This window comes from Ceratotherium simum, chromosome 16, assembly GCF_057802395.1.
Source record: "Ceratotherium simum simum isolate JZ-2026a chromosome 16, ASM5780239v1, whole genome shotgun sequence".
Lineage (NCBI taxonomy): Eukaryota > Metazoa > Chordata > Mammalia > Perissodactyla > Rhinocerotidae > Ceratotherium > Ceratotherium simum.
The window spans coordinates 25,111,008-25,136,212 of NC_141915.1; the positions used below are offsets into that span (position 1 = coordinate 25,111,008).

At 37.5% G+C, this 25,205-nt stretch overlaps 1 protein-coding gene across 12 annotated transcripts in view; it reads left to right on the top strand.

The window, feature by feature from the left end:
- Nucleotides 1-8: 8 nt before the first annotated feature.
- SYNRG (synergin gamma) overlaps nt 9-25,205 on the top strand; it is a 76,827-nt gene continuing 51,630 nt past the window's right edge. For 10 of the 12 annotated variants that reach the window (XM_014790935.2, XM_087440832.1, XM_087440833.1 and 7 more), the window contains exons 1-6: nt 9-146; nt 6,781-6,821; nt 10,909-11,030; nt 22,866-22,996; nt 23,699-23,804; nt 24,528-24,639. In XM_014790935.2, coding sequence (XP_014646421.2) covers nt 70-146; nt 6,781-6,821; nt 10,909-11,030; nt 22,866-22,996; nt 23,699-23,804; nt 24,528-24,639 — 589 coding nt within the window. In that variant the 5' untranslated portion in view covers nt 9-69. The remainder of the gene's footprint in view (nt 147-6,780; nt 6,822-10,908; nt 11,031-22,865; nt 22,997-23,698; nt 23,805-24,527; nt 24,640-25,205) is intronic. The other 2 variants (XM_087440830.1, XM_087440837.1) reach the window with 1 other exon arrangement.

Below are 25,205 nucleotides of genomic sequence, written 5' to 3' on the forward strand. Positions count from 1 at the left end.
CTTGCCCCGGAAGCGACTGTGTTCATCTGACAGCTGCTCGGAAGGTGGCGGCGGCAGGCCGGGAGCAAGATGGCGCTGCGGCCGGGAGCGGGAGCTGGCGGCGGCGGGGCCGCGGGAGCTGGCGCGGGGGCGGCCGGGGGAAGCAGGTGGGTGCGCAGGGCTGGGCCGGGGCCCGTCCGCCGATGCAGGGTCGGCCTCGCCGCGGCGAGGGGTGTTTGGCGGTTGTGGCGGTTTTCGCCCGCTTCGACCCCTTTTCCTTGGGGCTGCGGGAGAAGGGTCGTCCTCCGGGGACCTAGGCCGAAGGGGCGGATGGAGCCCGGGCGCCCGACTGCTGTCTTCCAGGCTCAGGGGCACTGGCTGCTGGAGACGAGCGGGGAGCGCGCGCGCCCAGTGCGGGGAGCAGGAGAGGGGAAGGAGAGGGGAAGGTGAGGGTCCGCTCGGGGGGCGGCACGGGAGGAACCCCGACGCCTCCCTTCTAGCCCTGGCTGGATTGAAGCGACCAAAGACTTCCCTTTCCCAGTGCTTGACCAGGGATACTGTAGGGAAGGCTCTGAAAAATCTGGTCACAAAGCTGGAGAACTGTTTCCAAGATGTGTACTATTTGTCTTTTTCCCTTTTAGAGCGTCCTGCCCTTTTTATTTATTTCCTCCACACACGAGAAACAGGAAAATCTGAAGACCTTTGAATTAGTGAATAGAACTCCTGTAGACATAACTCTTAAGCCTTGTCTCCGTATTAAAAAACAACAGTTCGTTGCTAAACACAGTCACGCAGTTATTAGAACAAAGCTTCCAGACTTTTACTTAGCCCTTAAACAGATCTGCCCCCTGTCATTTTCAGCAAATAATTGCCTGTGGTCCTCATACCCAGAACAATAAAGGAGGTGAACCTTTGCAGTTTGACAAGTTTATCATTTAAGGAAATGTTTTATTCCGGGAAGTTTTCACTCCACTTCTATAATTGCCTAGTCTGATTTTGTTTTGTTAGCCAACGCATACTGCACATATTTGGAGATAAAATTAGCTTTTTATCTTCAGCATCCTAAATTGTTTTTGGAAAACAAAGTGTTACTTTTCTGATATGCGATGTTTTAATTTTGGAGTCATGAACACTGTAAAAGTGTCAAGTCTTTCAAGTTATCACCTCCTGCAGGTGCATAGATATATGCTAAGAGAAAAGAGCAGTCTCTGTTAAATGGGGCCACACACAAGTGGTTTATTTTTCATTTCCTCTACACGTTTTAAATTTAAAGCTGTTTTCTCTTTTGTTTTTTATTTTCTACTGTTTCATTAGAGTTTTTCATGAATACTTGATATAAGTCAGTTTCTGGCTGGAGAAGACAAATCATTTAATAATCTCTGTTTCTTTTTCTTCTTTTTTTTTTTTTGTGAGGAAGATCGGCCCTGAGCTAACATCTGCCAATCCTCCTCTTTTTGCTGAGGAAGACTGACCCTGAGCTAACATCCATGCCCATCTTCCTCCACTTCACATGGGACGCCGCCACAGCATGGCTTGACAAGCGGTGTGTCCGTGCACGCCCGGGATTCCAACCGGGGAACCCTGGGCTGCCGCAGTGGAGCGCAGGCACTTAACCACTTGTGCCGCTGGGCCGGCCCCTCTGTTTCTTTTTTATATGGGATGACAGTCTCTAAAATGTTCCTGGGTGGCATTGATTTGATCAAGTATATGATTAATCTTGGCACCAAGTTTTGGGAAAAAATAAAAGAATTTGGTATTCTAGGCCCAGGCTTTTTGGTATTTGGATTTGGGGTTTCAGTATTTTGGTAGGGAGGACCTCAGGTGCAGAATGTTGAGCGGATCATTTCCCTTAGTTTATAGTATTTTAGCTTCATGGGTTCATGGACACAATTTTTTTCTTATAAATATGGCCTGAATTGTGATAGAAATTAAAGTGATTGATTTTAAAATTTCTTTCCTCTGTAAAATTTGGTTGTAACATCAGTATTCTAAAACTCTAGAGGATACATGGGAGAGAAAAGTGGTTAAATGATCCTTACCTTGAAAAATGTATGGTAAATGTTGCATATATTGGAAACTTTCTGAGGCTGAGCCGCTGTATGCTCAGTAAAGAAAGAATGTTATGGTTTTTAGAAAGCAGGGGTGAGGGCTTGAGGTTATTTTATAAGGAAGCTAACATTGTGGTAGCCTGCGTATATTTTAGGGAAAAAGAAAAAGAACCAGGCAGCCTCCCTCAGCTTTTAATGGAGAAAATCTGTGAATTATAATTTCTCATATTAGATACTTGTCTCTGTTCTAAGAGATTAAGCAGAAAGCAATGGCATTTTCCAACTTGATTGATATTAGCCTACTTTTGATTGATATCTTGAATGGGCTACTTTAGAATAAATGGTAGAGTTGTATAAATGGCAAAATTTACCCAAGAGATGAGAAGTATAATTTTTTTTTTTTAAAGTCAAGTGTAGCCAAAAAAAAGAGAGTTGAAAGATCTTGATTAGTTTGTATCCTTTTGGGATATTATCGTTTGTGAACTTGTCTGTTTTTTTCCTGCACTTTTATAAGCTCCTTAAAGCCTTCCTCACCTTTTCATCTTCCACTGCTTCTAACACATAGGAAACATTCTGTAAATATTTGTGGATTCAAGCTACACTGAAGGCAAAGAAGAGGTATTTCAGCTGGGCCTCATTTGGAGGAAGAGGAAGCGGTCAGGAGGTTGTCATAGAGATGGGAAGGCCTAGTGAACACTAGGCCATGTGGACCGTGGCACTGAGTGGGAGAGAAGAGTTTTATGAGTTAAAACTGAAAAAGTTATGCTAAAGCTGGGGCGGGCCTTGAATATAAACTAAGGAAATTCAGTTTAAGAGGAAATCATTACATAGTTTTCTAAGGCCAGGAGTAGCCTTATCAAGTGGTGCTTTAGGAAGACGCACCTCACCTGTGCTGTAGGAGCTGCGTGAGAAGCCGTCTGGAGGTGGGAGATCCATTAGGAAGTCTTGTTGGAGTCCAGGCCTGGGACGTGAAGGCTCGTCTAGGTTAGTAGCAGAGGTAACTGAAAAGGAAGGGTGAATGAGGTAGGCATGAGACAAGTAGAGCTCACACTTCTGCTTTCCTACTAGGACATCAGTAATAAAGAGTGGTTTTACTTTTGAAATCAAATTGTTGGTCATCTTGCTGCCCAGCTTTTTGCCAAATTTTTGCTGTCTTATCGATGTCTTACTTAGCTTCTTGTCTAACTAGTCTTTAAGCATGTTGATATTAGTCGTCTAAGCATTTCAGAGAATCTTCTGAGTGGTACATAGGTCGCTAAGTAGTTTGGGTTGCTAAATAATGGCTAGAGTAAGTCATACTTGTCAGTAATGTTCTGGATTTAGTTTTCGTTGATGTTTTCGGAGTAATCTTTTACGTCTATTTGTCTATTCTTGTCTGTTTGGTTGTCTTAGTTGGGACCTTGGTGAACTTTCGGTTCTGTGTCCTCATTTGACAGAGGGGAAACAGGACAGGGTGGCAAAGGGGATTGCATAGAGCTTCACGGTTACTTTATGGCAGAGCTGGAAAAAAAATATTACTCGAGTTCCAAGTTTTTACTTAGCCCCTAAGCCATATTGGTAATTGTAATCTTTAAGACTGATTTTTGAAAAGTCTCAACAGGTTAATTACTTAAATGCATCGCTCCTAAGTTTATAAATCTTAATATATGAGTAGCTTTTAAAAAAATTGAGTACTACCAAATTTCAACTTGGGGTTTAAACATGTTATCCAGTTAACACATTACTTAGTTAATACATCTTGTATGCACTTCCAAAAAGCTGTTCTCTATTCAGGCCTCTCTTTGAGTGCAGGCCTGCTTGAATTCCTTTACAGGCCTCCAGAATTTGTTAATGGTTTAGATCCTTTACAAGACTGTAAATAGCACATAACCAGATAGAGGTCTAACTAGAACTTTGTAAACCACCTTACAAATTTTTTTTAAATTGAAATATTAGAGCTAGAGCTAAGACTCTAATGTTGGTTTTTATTTAGCCTTTTTCCTGGGAAGAGGGGTGTTGTGCAATAGAAAAATGCAAAGACACATCAATTTGGCATACAATTCCTGGATTTCACTAGCCTCTCTAAAGACTTTCCAGAAACCCCTTTCAGATCCTTGACTCCCAGATTAAGAGCTTTGCCCGCTCAGAGTTTTTCTTCCTTGATTTGTCCCATTTTCCTTTCCTCCAGTCTCAGAGAAAGAAGTCCCTCTTCCTTTTCAAAGCAGATCCCTTTTGCTACCTTGCTGTGTTAATCCCATTCCCTCAGAAACCTTGTTTTATCAATCACTAAGTGTATCTTCTGTATCCTAAATCTTTCTGCCTACAGGTCCCGTCCTCTTCCTCTGTTGAGACTGTTCACTCAGAGATCACCATTTTCAAAAGCAGTGATCTTTATTGGTTAATCCTCATTCTGTTCAGCTTGTCTACAGCATTAGACACTGGTAACTACTACCTTCTTTCTGAAATGTGGTCCTTCCTCAATTATAACCAGCTACCTTGGTTCTCAGTGACCATTCCCTACTCAGTTTCCACTACAAGAATTCTCCAAGGTTGTCCTTTGTTGTCTTCTCACTATATATACACATTCTCTTGCTTATTTCATCCACAACCAGAGCTTTTTATTTTATTTTTTGTGAGGAAGATCAGCCCTGAGCTAACATCTGTGCCAATCCTCCTCTTTTTGCTGAGGAAGACTGGCCCTGAGCTAACACCCATGCCCATCTTCCTCTACTTTGTGCCGGACACCGCCACAGCATGGCTTGACAAGCCGTGCATTGGTGCGCGCCGGGGATCCGAACCCGGGCCACCAGCAGCGGAGCACGCGCACTTAACTGCTATGCCACGGGGCCGGCCCCCAGAGCTTTTTTTTTTTAACCTTTGTTTAAAAGAGCCTAGCTAGATTGATCTAGACCCTTCTCCTGAGCTTGAGTTACTTTTCTGATTCTCTGTTAGATTGCTCTTCGTGGACCCACTCCTACCACCTTTCACCCCAAATGTACTCACGTTGGGTTCCTGTTTTCAGTAAACAGCATCACCGTTGTTGCAGTTGCTCAGGCTCAAAATCTCAGCATCATCTTCAGCTATTTCTCCTTTTTCACTACTGTTCCCTATCCTGGCAGTTGCCAAGTCTTGTTGATTCCTCCTTTTAAATAGCTTTCATTCACTTCTTCTTTTCCATTCCCATACTCTGGTTATGGCCCTTTTCATCTCATTAAGATTATTGTGATAGTTTCTTAGCTAGTTCTTTTTACTTCAAGTCTTCTCTGCCGTACTCTGTTACCAGGGAAACCTAAAGTACATTTCTGATCATTTCACTCTCCTACTTAAAACCTCTGACATCGGGGAAATGCAGATCCAAATCACAATGACACACCATTTCATACACATTAGGATAACTACGATCAAAAAAACAGAAAATAACAAGTGTTGGTGAGGATGTGGAGAAATTGGAACCTTTGTGCATTGCTAGTGGGAACGTAAAATGGTGCAGCTGCTGTGAAAACAGTTTGGCATTTTCTTAAACAGTAAGCATGGAATGACCACTCCTGGGTATATACCCGAAAGAATTGGAGAGGGACTCAAATAGACACTTGTATACCAAATGTTCACAGCAGCTTTATTCACAACAGCCAAAAGGTGGAAATCTGTCCGTCAACGGATGACTGGATAAAGAAAACGTGGTATATACATACAAGGGAGTATCATTCAGCCGTAAAAGGGAATGAAATTCTCATACATGCTACAACATAGATGAACCTTGAAAACGTCATGTTAAATGAAATAAGCCAGATACAAAAGGACGAGTATTGTATGATTCCACTTAATATGAGGTAGCTAGCATAGGCCAATTCATAGAGACAAAAAGTAGAGTAGTAGCTACTGGGTGTTGGAGGGAGGGAGGAAAGGAGAGTTATTGTTTAATGGGTACAGAGTTTCTATTTGGAATAATGAAAAAGTTCTGGAAGTGGATCATGGTGATGGGTGACCAACATTGTGAATGTGCTTAATGCCACTGAACTGTATGCTTAAAAATAGTTAAAATGGTAAAATTTTATGTTAGGTGTATTTTGCCACGATTAAAAAAAAATCTCTGGCAACTTCGTATAGTATTCAAATAAAATTCAACATTTTAAAGGCCCTCTACAATCTGCTTACTTTTCTAATCCTATATCTTATATACAACCTTAAATCATTTCTCTGAACACCCCTACAGCTCTGACCTCAGAGGTTTGCTCAAGCTATTATAATATGCCTCTCTTTAAGATTCAGCTCAAAAGATCCCTCCACAAAACTTCCCAACATATAACCCATCAGATTTGTCTACTTCTTCTTGTCTCTGTTAGTATTTTAGACCTCTCACAGCACTTAGCACGTCCTATCCTATGTTAAAGTGATTTGTCTGCGTCTGTGTCTTCAACGAGACTCTGAGCTAATTCACTCCTTTTGTGTAGTAAGCACTCAGTAAATGTTCACTGAATTGAATCTAATCCAACTCTCTTCTTTTATGGATGGGGAAACTGGAATCCAGGGAAGTCACACAGTTACAGAACCAGGACTAGTTTCAAGGTCTTCTGTCTTCTAGTTCAAAAATTTTCCCCCTACACTAACATGCTAGCTGTTATGCATCCTGTATTGCTATTGGATAATTCATCATTGTACTGCAGAACCAATGCCAGGGCCCTGTCTACAATTCTTTCATTTATGTAAGAAATTACGTTTTACTTGAAATCTTTGTACATATGAAAATCTCAATGTATTTTTGTTCTGTTTTCAGCTTCATGTTTCCCGTTGCAGGTGGAATAAGACCTCCTCAAGGTATGTGAAAGCTTAAGTTTTGAACTTTTATTTTTCACTATTATGTTTCTGAATTTGGGGATTAAGTGGATATAAAAAGTTCTATTGCTGCCAAATATAGTTAAATTTTCCTGTAGTCTTGAACCTATATGACAGTTACTCTTAAAATTTCTCAAAAATTGTGTAATTTGGGGAATAATAAGAATCATTCCTCATTTCTCCCAAACTTATTTAAACATTATATTGACAGAGTATTCTTTAACCTCGAGATGAAGGAGACTTTCAGGACAAGAGTATTAAAGAACAGGTGACAAAAATGAAATGAGCTGTAATTCTCCAAATGACATCTTCCTCCTATCTAGTCTTCTCCTAGCTCATTAGCTCCATAGGGCAGGGGCTATGTCTGCCTTATGCTCATCAGTGTCTCTAGCACCCAGCATGCTGATAGAAAATAATAGGGTCCCTATAGATGTTTGTTGAATGAAAAAATGAACCTCTTTAGTTATTTTATACTACAGTAGGCCCCCCTTATCCACAGGTTTCACTTTCTGTGGTTTCATTTACCCAGTCAACTGTAGTCTGGAAATATGAAATGGAATACGCCAGAAATACACAATTCGTAAGTTTTAAATTGCGCACTGTTTTGAGTAGCTCAATGAAATCTTACACCATCCCACTGCATCCCACTGGGGACGTGCATCTTTCCTTTGTCCAGTGTATCCATGCTGTATTTGCTACCCACCTGTTAGTCAGTTAGTACCCATCTGGGTTATCAGATCGGCTATCATGATATTGCAGTGCTTATGTTCAAGTAACCCTTATTTTGTTTAATAATGGCCCTAAAGTGCAGGGTAGTGATGCTGGCACTTTGGATATGCCAAAGAGAAGCTGTAAAGTGCTTCCTTTAAGTGAAAAGATGCGAGTTCTCAACTTAAGGAAAGAAAAAAATCATATGCTGAGGTTGTTAATATCTCCGGTAACTTTTATTAGAGTATGTTGTTATAATTGTTCTATTTTGTTATTAGTTATTGTTAATCTCTTACTGTGCCTAATTTATAAATTAAACTAAATAGGTATGTATGTCTAGGAAAAACATCGTATATATAGAATTTGGTACTATAGTGGGGTCAGGCATCCACTGGGGGTCTTGGAACGTATCTCCTGCAGATAAGGTGGGACTACTGTACCATGTTTTCTCTATATGAATTTGGTCTTATTATAATTATGTACATAAGAGATCACATATTCTGATTCAGTTTAAACTGTTTTAAGTTGCAGTTTTAGCCTAACAGTTTCTCCCCTAGGTATATCCGTTTGCTCTTGGTTTCAGACAAGGGTTTCAGACAATATCAGTTCTAGCTTTGTCTTGAAGAAACAGTGGCGAAGGGACATAATCATGACTCATGCTGCTATGCCAGTGGGACACAACACTGGAGGAAGAATATGCCTGCCCTTCTCTTCTTTCTGCTCACTTCTCCCACTCCAGTGTACTCCCCTCCTCTCCACACGCCAAGCTGCTTCTGAAAACTGGCCCTTCTCACAAAGCCAGTGTTGACTGGTTATGGTAGACTTGCTAGAGAAACAGAGACTCCTAGGTCACCAGTGGAGATGAGAGATAAAGAGCAGCTCAGTAGCAGGTGGTCAGTGGCTCATACTGACCTTGTCTCCCTTTATAATCGGTGACGGAGGTTGAGTTTCAGGTACATTTTTCCAAGGGTCAGTTGTATTCTTTTCATTGTGCTCACATGTATGCATTATTTAACATATACGTCAGTAGATGTGTCCCAGATTTAGATCAAATGCTTTGAGATCTTTTGTTCTTTAGGAAGGCATTACAGAGTTATGTGTTCATTATCATGGCTTATTATTTTGCATTCTTATAAACTTTCAAGTAAAAATCTACATATGGAGCAAAGGAACAGGACAAGAAGAGAGCCCAAAAGATTGCCTGACATTTTTTATTCTGGAATTTGTGGTTGTTTTTGAGATTTTTTTCTTTTTACAAAGTATGTTTGAGTGGACTTTTTGATCATTTGAAGGCTTTAAATTATGCATGGATTATTTCTGAAAGCATATACAAGAAACTGACAGCAAGAGTAGCCACAAGATCACGAGTAGGTGAACAGGAGACAGGAGAGAAATGAGACTTATTTTTCACTGTGTATACTTTTATGCCTTTAAATGTACCAAATACTTGAGTTACCCATTCAATAATTAAATAAAATTAATTAAAATAAAACTTTAGATCCAAAAAGATAAGAGGGAAAATGTCTTACTATGGTTATATTCAGTCTGTGCATTCTAATTGGCCCTGACACCTCAAGGCCTTTGCATTTGGTATTCCTTTGTCTCGAATACTCATCCCAGATATCCACATGGCTCGCTCCCTTACTTCCTTCAAGTCCTTGCTTAAATGCCACCCCATTGGTGAAACCTTTTCTGACTGTGAAATAGCAGCCACTCTTTTCCCTGACTCTCCCTTTCTCCCGCACCCTGCTGTATTTGTTGCCCTAGGTCTTGTCACCACCTGACATGCACTTATTGTTTTATTGTCTGTCTCCCCTAATTAACAGTGTAAGTTCCATGAAGGCAAAGACCTGGTTTTGTTGGCTGCTTTGTCCCTATAATGGTGCCTGGCATGGAGTAGGCCCCCCAATATTTGAATAAATGAATAGCTTTCCACTAATAAATGTTACCTACAAATGTGGATGTCTATGCTTCTGAAATTAAACTATGTATAAATAACCTTGAAGATACGCAGAACCCACAAGGTAAACATGGTATACTTTAATTTTTTTTAATCAAAATTTGATTAAAAGCTCCTTATAGTAGAACCAACATAGATGTAATATATGGTAAAACGCAACGTTAGATTGAAATTCGTATTCAGGCTATTCAGAGGTTTTGTTTTATTCCTTGTTATATACCAAGTATCTAGAATGGTGCCTAAAATATAGCAGGCATTTAGTATTTATTAAATCCCCAAAGGGATGTATCTTCATTCTCTTCTGCTCTTGGAAATACTTCATTGGAAAACTCTGGGAGATACTATACTCTCAATCATACTTTCATGGTCGTTTTCCTGCCATTGCATTGTATACTTTGCATGGTGATGGCTGTTTTATTAACTATTCATGTAAGGAAAGAGAAGAGGAATATCATTTCTTCAAGCATATTAGGTATTAAACAGTTCTGCACATGAGAAACCGAGGCACAGAAAGAAGTTAAGCAAGTTGCTCAAGGTCCCAAAACTCATAAATGACATTTTTGTTGGCGTCCAGAGTTCATGCTCTTGATCACTGTTGTATTAGTTATCTGATGCTGCATGAAAAATTACCCAAAAACTTAAAAAAATAAACAATTTATTATTTCACACTGTATCTGTGGGTCAGGTATCTGGGAGTGGCTTTACTGGGTGGTTTGGCTCAGGGCCACAGAGATTACAGTGAAGATGTCAGCCAGGGCTATAGTCATCTAAAGGTTTGTTGGGGCTAGAAGGTGTGTTTCCAAGATGGCTCACTCACACAGATGGCAAATTTGTACTGCCTTTTGGTGAGAGGTTTGGGTTCCTTGCCACATGGATTCTCCGTAGGACTGCTTGAGTATTCTCGCGATGTGGCAGTGGCTTTCCCCAGAGCAGGTGATCCAAGAGAGCAAGGAGGAAGCTGCAGTGGTTTTTAAGAACTAGCCTTGGAAGTGACACACTGTCATTTCCACACTATCCTGTTGGCTGTGCTGGTCACCCCTGTTCAATGTGGGAGAGCATGACAAGGGTATGAATACCAAGAGGCAGAGATTGCTGGGGGCCATCTCGAAGGCCAAATATCACAATTAGGCCATGCGTAATTATGCATAATTATTTAAGTATGCCCAAACATTCTGTAGTGTTAACAGGTATTATTATCTTCATTTTACAGATGACGTTTTGTAACTTGCCTGAGATCACATAGCTAAGTAAATGATGGAGTTGGGATTCATATCAAGTCTGTCTCACTCCAGAGCCTGTGCTTTTTCCGCCTCCCAAGTAATAAGTCCTTTAGGTACTTATGGTTTTAAGAAAATACACTTTAAAACACATCGCCTTTAATGATACCTTTATGTTTTTCAGCAGGCCTGATGCCGATGCAGCAACAAGGATTTCCTGTGGTGTCTGTTATGCAGCCTAATATGCAAGGCATGATAGGAATGAATTACAGCTCTCAAATGTCCCAAGGACCTATTGCTATGCAGGTATTGCTTCTGTAGCCACTGGTTTACAAAGTTATTGTTTGTTGTCGTGTGTCTACAACCTAAGACCTACATACTAGGAGCTTAATATTGTATTTAGAAATAAGTGTATTCTGTATCTTAGGTGGCTTTCTTCAAAATAAAATGAATATATGTTCATAAGAGTGAAAAAAATCAAGATAAATCATTTAAGGAAAATTTTGTGTCTTCATTTGACTACTAGCTTAGAACAATTTTAGAATGACATCTTGGAAAATTCAGGGACCTGATGCCATGAAGCAACATTGTTAGAAGTAGTAGCACTATTCTCATGAAAGGAACAGTGTCACTGAAAGGCTCGGAGCCTTCTTCATCTTGAATTATCTCTTATAATCCCTATAACAACTTTTTAAAGAGGTGGTATCTCCATTTTTCTGATGAGGAAACTGAAGCTTTGTGAGGATGCTCAGAGAGGATAGCAGGCTAGGATTTGAACCTAAGTCTTCATTACGTCCATACTTAACTGTATTATACGTTGAATTCTCTCTTAAGAGCATTAGGGAGCCATTGAATAGTTTAAAGCAGTGGAATGACACAATCAGATTTGTTTATCAAAAAGATCATTCTGACTGCTGATTGGAGAATGATTGGAGGGAGAGAGGAGAGCAAAAGTGGATGTAAGGAGAATCATGAAAGGCTGAGTTGTTGGCTTAAATTAGGGTGGTAGCAGAGTGATGGAGACATAGATGTTTTTGAAAACTATTTAGGAAATTAAGTCAGTAAGACTTGCTGAATGATTGGATGTTGAAAATAGAAGGCAGTATCAAATTGATTCTTCATTTTCTGCATGAGCAACTAACTAGGGGTGTCATTTATTAATAAAAGAAACACTGGAGGCGATTGTTTGCTGGTACATGTTGTTCACTTTGAAGAACCCATGAAACATTCAAGTGGGGCTGTCCAGAGATGATTTAATAAGCTGACCTGGAACTCAAGATTTTTCACTCTAGGTTGAAAATTATAGATTTGGGAATCTTCCACATACAGAAGGTATTTGATGCCATAGGGGTGGACTGGAACATCAAAAAACACTGTAGATGGAGAAAACCGTGCAAGATAGAGCCTTCAGGATTTCAGCATTTAAAGTTGCCAACATAGTGGGCCGGCCCTGTGGCTTGGTGGTTAAGTGCGCGCGCTGCGATGCTGGTGGCCCGGGTTCGGATCCCGGGTGCGCATTGAGGCACCACTTCTCCGTTCATCCTGAGGCCAAGTCCCGCATACAGCAACTAGAAGGATGTGCAGCTACGACATACAACTATATCCACTGGGGCTTTGGGGGGAAAAATAAAATAAATAAAATCTTTAAAAAAAAAAAATAAAGTTGCCAACATAGGAGATTGAAGAGGAGCAGCCACAGAAGCGGAGGTGGGGAGAGGGGAATTAAAGAAAAATGTATGAATTTTTGGTGTCAAACAGACCTAAGTTCAAATCCCAGCTTTGCCCCTTACCTGTAAAACAGGGTTGTAATCATACCTTGCTGGTATGGTTGTAGAAAGGATTGAATGAAGGAATTATATCAAGCAGTTAGCATTGTACCTGGCTCACAGTGAGCAGGGAGTGGCAAGAGATTTTTATTTCTTAACGTTAACATCAGGAATGCTCTTTCAAGTGGCACAGCATTATTTCGTGTTGTTTTTGATATGCATGTGACTATGTTTCCATGCTTTCATTGTCTCACAACCCCTGTTTCTGGCCAAAACGTTTTCTTGAATAATACTAATGATCGGTAATAATAATAACCACTTTTGTTGTTTACATGAGCTGTACTCATTGTGTGCATTATATCATTCAGTCCTCATAACAACTCTATAAGTAATATTTTTATTCCCATTTAAGTATCACCTCCATGATTTTTGCCATGTATTATTTAATTAACATTTTAATTGATTAGATTTTTTAACAGATTCTAAAAGGAATCTTTATATTGCTAAAGTAAATAGAAAATCTTCATTTCTTCATTATAAACAGAGGGTAACCAAAAAATACATAAATATGATGAATCAAAACAACATTACCAAACCCTAGTTAAATACTGTTACTTGAGTTTATAAACCTTCCAAACTTTCTATAAGTTTTAAATTTTAAAAAAGAAGGATTAGATTAAAAATTAACAACACTTAAAACAAGACATACAAGGGAATCTGAATGTAGGAGAGTTGTAGGAGAGTTGAAAAAAATTTTCCTGCTATCGTGCTAAGCGTGTCCCTGCATAACTGGTCATGATCATAGATAGGGAGTATAGATTAAACCAAACAATGTTAAATTTTTTTCTTTTTTTTAATTGGTGAATGAAATTGCTAGTGTCATGATTTAGTTAAGTCCAGCCCAAGAAAGGGCTGCTTCCATTTGCATCTCCATATCTTTGTAAATTATCTTCTTCAGCTATGATATCCATTTAAACCAAGTAACCAAATAAACTGAATCCAGGTGTCAGCCTTTGAATGGCTGAATCCAAAGTGTTAATAGTATTATTAAAAAAAAAAATTCATTCACCAATAAGCCAGAACAAAAAGAGTTTTTGTACTGTCGATAAATATTTTAAATGCCATATATTTCATTTTTACCTAATTATTTAAAATTTGCTATTTCTCTGTGTTTTATCACGTATACAGTATATTAGTACAATAGCATGTGTATATATTTATAAATAAGTAACACTGGGAGTTTACAATCAGAATTTAAGTTGAAACCATGGTTTTGTTGAAGTCATTTAAGCAAATAAAGCTTCTATGTTATATGTAAAGAATGACTTCCATAGTCATTTTTTATTCATCTCTAGTAGGAAGAAAATGGGAATAAATTGAGCTTTTATAGGTTTTAAATCCATAATACTCAACTTTCACTAGGTTATGTTGCAGAAACAACAATCTCAGAATCTCAGTGACTTACAAAAACAGAGATTTATTTCTCATTTGTAATGTGTCCTGTAATGGTTGGCTCTGACTCAGCTGCATGTTCTCTCTATCCTGAGACCCTTACCTAGGACATCCCAGACTCTTAGCGTAGAGAAAAGAAATGGCCAAATCCTGTGATGTCTTTTAACGCTTTCTCTCAGAGGTAGCGTTTATCAGTCACTTCGGCTCACCAAAGTAATGTGGCCCAAACGAGCATCACCAGGGAGTGGACCAGGAGGCGTGCGAACTGCGTAGGGATGCGTAATCCTCTTAGCGTAAGGGCAGCAAATAACTGGAAACAATTTACTTTTTAATTAAGATTTAGTAAGCTTACTGCTGAATCTTAACAACTGATACAATTTTTAAATCGTTGATTTTCACACTAAACATTGTTTTATGACTTACGTAATTATCTGAAAAATGTTTTTAAAGAGTTTGGAACAACCAAAAACAGTAAGAATCTCTAATATGCAGAGCAACAATAAAAAAGTAAACTATCATATTTGATATCCCCCAAATAATTTCCCTGAGTATCAGGAGCTTAGAATTAATGATTCTAAAATAAAGAAGCTAAAATCTTTTCTTTAACCTTTAATCTTCCCAACCGACATTATGCTGCTTGGAAGCTGCTCACTATTCTTAAAGGAGAAACTCATTCAGATTTTATTTTTTATCCCAAACTCAGTAGCTCTAACCAACCACAGACTTGTGTGAGAAAAAAACACATTATTCTTTAGTCATCCCTTAAATCTTTGAAGGGTACGTTTTCAGATAAAAGTCAAAGATGAAAAATAGTCTTGGTTGCCACATAGCTCTTCACTCCGCAAAACTCATAAAAAGAAAACACTCCACAAAATTTAAAACTATTATCCTGAAATATTTCAAACATATAAGTGAAAATAGAATATATGATGAACATGTGTGAGCCAATTGCACGTCTTTATCAAAACATTTTTAGTTAAGCTTTTTATTTTGAGATAAATGTATATTCATGTGTATGTAAGAAATAATACAAAGAGATCCTTTACCTAGTTCCCCCAATCGTAACAACTTGCAGAACTATAGTAAAATATCACAACCAGGATATTGATATTGCTACAGTCAAGATACAGAACATTCCCATCACCCCAAGGCTCCTCTGTGTTGCCATTTTATAGCCGTACTTATTTCCCTCCCACTGCACGCCCTTCCCCCAACCCTTGGCCATTACTAATATGTTCCCCATTTCTATAATTTTGTGATTTCAAGAATGTTATCTAAATTGAATCACTAACCCTTTGTGATTGGCTTTTTTTGCTCAGCATAATTCCCTTGAGATTCACCCAAGTCATTGGATATATCATTATTTTATTCTTTTTTGTTGCTGAGTAAGTAGTCCATGGTCTGGATGTACTGTTTGTTTAACCATTCACCCATTGAAGAAAACCTGGGCTATTTCTAGTTTTTGGCTGTAAAGAATAGAAGTTTTTGTGTGAACATAAGTCTTCATTTCTCTGGGATAAATGCCTAGGAGTGTAATTGCTGGGTGGCATGGTAGTTGGATATTTAGTTTTTAAAGAAACCTCCAAACTGTTTTCCAGAATAGCTGTACCAATTTACATTCCCACCAGCAATATGTGAGTGAGCTAGTTTCTCTGCATCCTTGCTAGCATTTGGTGGTGGTGTCATTTTTATTTTAGCCATTCTGATAGGTATGTTGTAGTATCTCATTGTGATTTTAATTTACCTAATGGCTAATGTCAAAAGAAAATTCAGAGAGCTTTACTTGATGTGAATAGTTTATTGAGTGAGAAAAACACTGTTCACCAACGGGGAGACTTGAAACTGACAGTAGTTGGAAGTTCATTTTCAGCAGTTACAATTCAGTTTACAAAGCATGAATGAGTACATTGTTTTCTATTGTGATTGGTTACTAGAAACTTACATTGCTTTTCATGGCATAAGCTTATTGTTTGTAGCTGATTAGGAAACTGGAAGGTCATGCTGACCTAAAGAAAGCTTAAGTTTTGTTTAAGGTCAGAGTAGGCATTTCAGGGAAGTCAGGACAGTGTTACATTTGGTTATGTGAGTGTTTGGTCTGGAGGTACATTCAGATGGTAGCCACCATTTTAGGTTTTTTTTTTTTAACACTAATGATGTTTAACATCTTTTCATGTGCTTGTTTGTCACCGTTACAGTCTCTTCAGAGAAATGTTTCTTTGTGCTTTTGTCCATTTTCTAATTGGATTTTTTTGTATTTTACTGTTGAGTTTTGAGAATTCTTTATATATTCTACATACTAGTCCTTTGTTGGATATGTGGTTTGCAAATATCTTCTCCCGATCTGTAGCTTGTTTTCTTTGTCCTTTTGGGCTGCTGTAACAAAATGCCAGAGATTGGGTAGTTTATAAACAACAGAGGTTTATTTTTCACAGTTCTGAAGGCTAGAAGTCCAAGATCAGGGTGCCACTATGCCACTATGCCACTGGGCCAGCCCCAATACCACACTATTTTCATTACTGCAGCTTTGTAGTAGGTTTTGAAATCAGGAAGCGGAGTCTTCCAGTTTGGTTCTTCTTTTTCAAGATTGTTTTGGCTATTTGGCGTCCCTTGAGATTCCATATGATTTTTAGGATGGGTTTTTCTGTTTTTGTAAAAAACGTCATTGGAATTTTGGTAGAGATTGCATTGAATCTGTAGATCACTTTGGGTAATGTTGACATTTTAACAATATTAAATTTTCCATTCATGAACATGGATTGTCTTTCTATTTATTTATGTCTTTAATTTCTTTCAGCAATGTTTTGTAGTTTTCATTGTACAGTTTTACCTCCTTGGTTTAGTTAATTCTTAAGTATTTTATTCTTTTAGATGCTATTGTAAATGGGATTTTTATAATTTCTTTTTCAGATTGTTCATTGTTAGTGTATACAAATATAACTAATTTTTGTGTGTTGACTTTGTATCCTGCTACTTTGCTGAATTCATTTATTAGTTCTAACAGCTTTTTTGTGGAGTCTTAATGATTTTCTACATATAAGATCATATCATCTGCAAACAGAGATAATTTTACTTCTTCCTTCCCAATTTGGATGGCTTCTATTCACTTTTTTTTTTTTTTTTTTTACCTAATTGCTCTGGCTAGAACTTCCACTAGTATGTTGAATGGAAGCGATGAAAGTGGGCATCCTTGTCTAGTTCCTAATCTTAGAGGAAAAGCTTTCAGTCTTTGACCATTGATTATAATGTTCATTTGGGTTTTTCATATATGACCTTTACTGTGTTGGGGTAGTTTTTTTCTGTTCCTAGTTTGTTGAGTGTTTTTGTCACGAAAGGGTGTTTATTTTTGTCAAGTGCTTTTTCTGCATCAATTGAAATGATCATGTGGGGTTTTTTCCCCTTCATTCTGTTATGTGGTGTATTACAGTGATCAATTTTCATTGGTTGAATCATCCCTGTATTCCAGGGATAAATCCCAGTTAATCATGGTATATAATTCTTTCAGTATGCTGCTGAATTCTGTTTGCTGGTATTTTGTTGAGGATTTTTGCACCAGCGTTCATAAGAAATATTGGTTTGTAGTTTTCCTTTCTGGCTTTGGTATCAGGGTTATGCTGGCCTCATAGAATTATGAGTTAGGAAATTTTCCTTCCCTTCAATTTTTCAGAAAAGTTTGAGAAGAATTGGTATTAGTTCTTCTTTAAATGTTTGGTAGAATTCACCAGCAAAGCCATCATATCCAGGACTTTTCATTGTTGGGAGATTTTGATTACTGGTTCAGTCTCCATAGCTTTATAGAACTGATTCTTCCCATGTTGTTCGTCTTGTCAAAATTGTTTTAACTATTCTAGTTCCTCTGCCTTTTCATATAAATTTTAGAATAATGTTGTCTATATCTACAAAAACTCTTGCTGGAGTTTTGATAGGGATTATGTTAAACCTTTATATCAGTTTGGGGGAAATTGACTTCTTTAATATGTAGATTCTTCCAATATATGTGTGGTATGTCTCTCCACTTGTTTAGGTCTTTGATTTCTTTTGTCAACATTGTATAATTTTCAGTATACAAGTCCTATAAATGTTTTGTTAGATTTACATCTAAGTATTTCATTCTTTTGAGTAATTGTAAATAGCAGTTTATTTTTTTAATTTCAGTGTCATGTGTTCATTGCTGGTATATAGAAATAAAATCAATTTGTCTATGTTTGTCTTGTAACCTGCAGCCTTGCTGAACTCACTTACTAGTTGTAGGACTTTTTTTTTAGATTCTTTGGGATTTTCTACATAGACAGCCATATCATCCTTTCATCAAATTTTAACATGCCATATTTGTTTCACATTTTTTAAAAGAATTGAACAATAGTTATAGTTCCCTCTCTCTGCTTCCCCAGAGATAGGTATCACTGTCATGTATTCAGTGTTTATTGATCCCATTTGTATTTTTATACTTTTATTATTGTATATGTTTATATATTCATGACCATTATATGATATTTTCTAGGTTTTATTTATTTATTTATTTTTTTTTTTTTTAAGATTTTATTTATTCATTTTTTTCCCCCCAAAGCCCCAGTAGATAGTTGTATGTCATAGGTTCACATCCTTCTAGTTGCTGTACGTGGGACTCGGCCTCGCGTTGGACGGAGAAGTGGTGCCTTGGGGCGTGCCCGGGATCCGAACCCGGGCCGCCAGCATCAGAGCGCGCACACTTAACCTCTAAGCCACGGAGCCGGCCCTCTAGGTTTTAAAATTTTACATAAGTGTGTACCCTTCTGCATTTGATTTTTTTTTTTTTTATTTAACATTGTTTTTCCCTAAGATTTATCTGTTATAGAGTGATGCCAAGTTTGTTCATATAGTTGCTGTGTAGTAGTCCGTTGTATGAATATGTATTCTTCTATTGATGGACATTTAAGTTGCTCCAATTTTTTACTATTTGTTTTGATTTTATCAATTTTTAAGAGTTCATTATATATTCTGAATTCTAACCTTTGTGGTTATCTGTGTTGCCAGTATCTCCTCCTAGACTTTGGCTTCTCTTTTAATTTTGTTTATGGTGTCATGTTTTGTAGAAGTCAAGTCAGATGGATAAATCAGGTCTTTTATGGTTTGAGCTTTTTTATCTCATAAAGACACAAGCCTATCCTAAGATCATAATGATATTCTCCTGTATTTTCTTATTTAAAAATTTAAAGTTTCGTTTCGTATATAGGTCTTTAACCTACCTGGAATTGTTTTTTGGTATCAGTGTGAGGCTGAAGGGTCTGATTTTATTATTTTCCATTTGAGTAGCCAGTTGTTTCCAAATCATTTATCAATAGTCCATTCTTTATCCATTGGTTTCTAAGATTACTCCTATAATATCAAATTTCTTTATATCCTTTGAATCAGTTTCTGAGCTCTTCAATTTGTCCCATTGCTATGTTTGTCTATCCCTGCATCAATAAATATCTTACTGTCTTAATTATTCTAGCCTAAAATAAGCCTTGATATCTGGTAGTGTGGATCCTCCTTGTTCTTCTTTTAAATAATTATAGCTGTTCATGGTCCTTTCCCCTTCAGTATAAATTTTAAGATCAGATTGTCAAATTCCTCGTAAAACCTGTTGGAGTTTTGATTGAAATTGACATTTTCACTCTTTTAATCTTACTGTCATATTATATCTCTCCACTTACTGAAATCTTCAGTAGCCTTCAGTATCTTTCAACTTGGGGGTGAGCTTCTTTATTTTTAGTCTTTTTAGTAGTTTATTGGATGTATCTCAGATTTCTGAGTTATTTCTTTTGCTGTGTCATTCACTCAGTATATAACTAAGGATTAGTATCTCTTAACCTTTTGGTTTATCTAGATTTCAAAAGTATGTATAAGGGCCGGCCCCGTGGCTTAGTGGTTAAGTGCGCACGCTCCGCTGCTGGCGGCCCGGGTTCAGATCCCGGGCGCGCAGAGACGCACCGCTTCTCCGGCCATGCTGAGGCCGCGTCCCACATACAGCAACTAGAAGGATGTGCAGCTATGACTTACAACTGTCTACTGGGGCTTTGGGGGGAAAAAATAAATAAATAAAATCTTAAAAAAAAAAAAAAAGAATGTATAAACTTAGACTGTACGAATATATAAACTTACTTTTCAGGAGTAGGAGAAACACAAAATACCACTTAACAAGTTTGAATCTTCTTGAAGAACAGAATTTTATAAATTGGAAGGCAGTGGCTATAGTAACACCTTTACTTCTTTCATTATTTATTATTTTTGTGGAATATCTTATTTCGTCTTTTAGCCTATATGATCTGAGTGGTTTCTTTTCTGTTTTATGTTCCTTGGGTAAACTGAATCAAAATTTAAAAAGAAATTTAATCTCTCACCACAAAAAAGAAATAATAATAATGTGACGTGATGGAGGTGTTAGCTAATGCTATGGTGGTAATCATTTTGCAATATATAAGTGTGTCAAGTCAACATGTTGCACACCTTAAAACTTACACAATGTTATATGTCAGTTATATCTCAAAGCTGGAAAAAATAGGGAATTTTTCTAATATAAAATATATAATATAAATATATAATTTTAAATAAATTACAGATGGAACAAGAAAAAAGAAATGTAATCCTAGAACTATGGTATTAATTTCTAGCAGCAAGAGAAGCACACTGTGATTAAAAATAAGTATACATAGCCACCCCCCACCCAAGATTTAGAATAGAGAGTGTTAGTAATTAAGCAATATTACTTGTAACTCCAGTTGTAAAGTCCTAGAAACCATTCCTAAGCCTTCCAAGCTGCTACTATTCACATTGGCTATGTGTCTGAGCATATGAATAGACATGCAAAAAACACATTAAAATTTTTTTGAGTCTGAATTTCGTAATGGTTGTTGGTAATTGGAGAGGCAGCATAGCATAATGATGGAGAACATGAATTTTGGAACCATAAGCTGCCTGGTTCTAATCTTGGCTCTGCCACTTACTAGCAATGAGTAAGGTACTTAACTATTTTCTGCTTCAATTTCCTCATCTGTAAAATGAGAATAATAGTAGCATCTACTGCATAGGTTTGTTATAAGGATTAAATTAATTAATATATATAAAGCACTTAGAAAAGTCCCTGGAACATAGTAGGGGCTTCATAAGTGTGTTTTATTATTAAGGGGTTCTTGTTGATCATTATCAGAAATATCTCTAATTCTGATGATCTTACATATATTGAGAATAATGTATGTAAATGCCTAATGCTATAGCTGGCATGTGGCAGGAACACAATAAAATGATACCTATATTATAACTATTCCTAGGACACTGTTCCCAGCAATTGCAAAGTACACTTTCTTTTTAAGCAAACATTAAGTTTTTATTTAAGTATTTATTAAAATTGACCATATACTGAGCCATAGCAAATCTCAAGAAACTTCAAAGGATTGAAATCTTACATAGTAAGTGTCCTCATAAGACTGGCCTGTGTTGGGGATCCATTTGAGATTTATAGTCAAGAATTTAAAGTGCATCCCCAAGATTTTTCTCTACAGCAAGGTTCAGTAGTTTTGGTGTAAGGATAAAGAGAAGGTGGTTAGTTGACTCTAACCAGGTATGAGGTTTCCCAGGAGACCATTCCAGGGAAGCGAGAGGTAAGGGATTAAGGATGTTTATGAGGGCATTTAATATTGAACTCTGGAATCTTGAGCAAGAAGAGAAGTAAGGACATGATGAGGTGATGGATTGTGGAAAAAGTGATAAGATTAATGGATGGGAGTTATTAATGAGATAAGAGAATTGCTGGAGTACGTGAGCTGGAAGAATAGGTGGTGGTGGGATGCCTAAAGTCAAGATTTTGGAGATGATGCATGTATTGGGGCTGATGATCAGGGGTCTGGCTGTGGAATGGGAAGCTGGAATGAGGTGTTGGACATGATTGTGGTGAGGAGGTCAAAGACCTGAAAGGCCAGTGTCAGATGAGTCATCCATGTGATTATTGACGTCACCAAGAGCAGTTTAGGAGTGAAATGGAAGATAGGCTTCAGTTGAAGAGTGAGGAAGCTGAGGGTCTGTAGATGACATAAACAATGTAGAGTAGTAAATGAGGAAGTCTCAAGGCAAGAAATTAAAATGCATTCAGGTTTTTGAAGGAAGAGAGGAGAAAAGGTCTAGAAGCAGCAAGAGGAATAGTCCCCCATCTGTAGGAAATGCGGAAGAGAAGCAGGAATCTCCAAATGAGAGGGCTTCTGGGGACAGCCAGGTTTCAGTTAGGGAACAGAAGGGGAACCTTTCAGAGAGAAGGTTGAAGAATAGAAGAATTTTCACTCAGTAAAAATTAGCCATTATCATCGTCATCATTATTAATATTAGATTATGTGATTAGCTATTGTGTAATACCGTTCTTACTTCTGGACACTTCAGTAAACTTTATACTGTTGTATTGATACATCATTTATTATTGATTAAATATATTTTATTTTCTGTAAAAGTTCGGATATCAGGCCTGTGATAATGAACATCGAAATGTTCATTATCCTATCATACATATTGGAAGAGCATGTTTAATCTCGTTTGTGGAATAACTACCATATGCTGGGCTCTTATCTGTTGCTGAAAATACAAAGACATGTAAGATATATATGATACCTCTTCTCAAAGAGTTTGGATTAGTGAGCTCAGCAGAATGTAACTTGTGTGTGTGCGTGTGCTTCTATACACACACATAGCCTCAGACTATTAGCAGTGGTCACATCTAAGACAGTGATGGAAATGGAAGGGGCAAGATATTAAGGGGAGCTCTCCAATTTTAGCCTATGTTCTTTGAATCTTTTATTAAAATGGATTTATATAGCTCATTAATAAAAAAATATTGGGAAAGAATTTATGGGCGTTACGGTTTTGCTTTGTAATAATTAAAAGGAGAAATTGTGTTTTTTAAGCCTGTGTGTATTTCTTCTAGGCAGGGATACCAATGGGACCAATGCCAGCAGCGGGAATGCCTTACCTGGGACAAGCACCATTCCTGGGAATGCGTCCTCCAGGCCCACAGTACACTCCAGACATGCAGAAGCAGTTTGCCGAAGAGCAGCAGTAAGAAGCCTCAGGATTCGAGGATAAAGATAGATGATAGCAGTTATTTTAAAAATTGTCAAGTGTTCTCTAGTGCAGATTTGAGGCCAAACGGTCACATTGCCTTTAAAACTCTTTACAGTACTTTTATTATAAATTTAAAGCCAGAAGGGACCTTAGAGATCCTCTCATTCAACCGTCTAATTTTACATCTTAGGGAAAGTGACATCCAGAGAAATGAAGCAACTTGTCAGTCCACATTGCACAGTTAGTTGCAAAGCCTGGACCCAAGTGCAGGCCTCCTGATTCCCAGAGCATTGTTCTTTCTCCCGTATGACACTGCCTTCCCAAATGGAAGTTTCTTTTTTATATGCAAAGCAAAGAGTATTTTATTTTGTCTACCTCCCTGTTTTTTGAGATTACTTTTGAATGCAAAAGTTTGTCTCCTCCCATTGCAAATTAGACAAGAAATAGATTCATGTCTATAATTTAGGTAAATCATTTTTAGACTCATTTCATATATTTTGAAATTAATAGAGTGGGGAAATTAGATTGTCATAAAAAATTAGATATAATTAGCAGTGAAGTTTTTAGCTTTAGAAATGCAGGATGATATTGTTGAATATCATCTTTTGATGACTTCAATATTGTTAGTAGAAATATGAACATAACACAGTTGATAATGCCTGAAGCTGGCTGTTTACTAGGTTGTTTTTCCTTCAGAAAACGATTTGAACAGCAGCAAAAGCTCTTAGAAGAAGAAAGAAAAAGACGCCAGTTTGAGGAGCAGAAGCAAAAGCTCAGACTTCTGAGTAGTGTGAAACCCAAGGTAATATGTTCCACCCCCCTCCACCACCACACACACCCTGCATGTGCCTCTTCTCCCTCATTCAGTGGGTTTTGTGATTTAGGCACCAACCCAAGCCGAGGCTGTGGTTGATTCATTATGGTTTATCTAAATCCTAAAGTGAAGGATTTTTCTTTTTTCTGTAAAGACACTCTCTTGTTGAGGAGAATGGGGTATCAGCCCTTATCTTCTCAACTCTTTTTTTACTACCATTGGAGTGTTTGTAATTTCTTCTCAGGAAGCATTAATACAGGATGCTTAATATCTAACAGCTGTATCTCAAAGTATTTATAAATGAGCCTTTTAATATTTTTATATTCTATAGAGTGTCATTTTATGCCTTTGTTTTATATACTTATCAATGTGTTTCTGACTTGAAGAATTCACTGTCAGAAGTGTGTGGTAAAAATACAGTCATGTGCCACATAACGACGTTTTGGTCACCCTCGGACAGTGTATACGATGGTGGTCCCTTAAGATTAGTAGCATATAGCCTAGGTGTGTAGTAGGTTATACCATCTAGGTCACTCTGTGATGTTTGCACAATAATGAAATCTAATGACGCATTTCTCAGAAAGTATCTCCGTCGTTGAGCGACGCATGGCTCTACGGGAAGTAGACTAATATCTGCACTTTTAATTTGGGAGGATTTAGGATGAAATAAGAGATAAGTGAAGAAATATACATACATTTATTGTCTCTTAGACAGGAGAGAAGAGTAGAGATGATGCTTTGGAAGCCATAAAAGGAAATTTAGATGGGTTTTCCAGAGATGCTAAGATGCACCCTACTCCAGCATCGCACCCTAAGAAACCAGGTAGTTTTAATTGTAAAATTTTCTTTTGCTGGAAGGTGATTTATAGCCCCTGTGTGTTTGACCATTATGTGTGTGTGGAGAGTCAGTACTAAACTCTTCCTTCACGTGAAGTACAGATTTGGATATTTTAAATTTTACTGTGGGTTAAGAGCTCTGGTCTGGATAACTGTCTTGGGAGGATAAAACCTCTTTGTCGTCTAGTAAATGTCAGTATGACAAAACTTCACTTGTAAATCTTCTGTATAAATGAGTATGTTAACATTCGTAAAATTCATTCACTCAAAGCAAATGTAATAAAGGAGTTTACCATTTTATTCTCGTTGTTTTAAAATAGTTTTACTTTTTATGAGCTAGTCTAGATTTTATTCAGTGTGATTAAACTTACAAATGTTTTTAATGCCCTCTTTTAAAAAAGTCATCTGTTTAATAATGATCCTCATGACATTTTAGTGTCTTTAATACATTTCTTAGTAGTTTTTATTATTATTTATCATCAGATAAGCAAAAAAAAGTGCCTATTTAGAGCAGGGTAAAGGGATATTTTTTGTTTTTTTACGTTTGTTTTG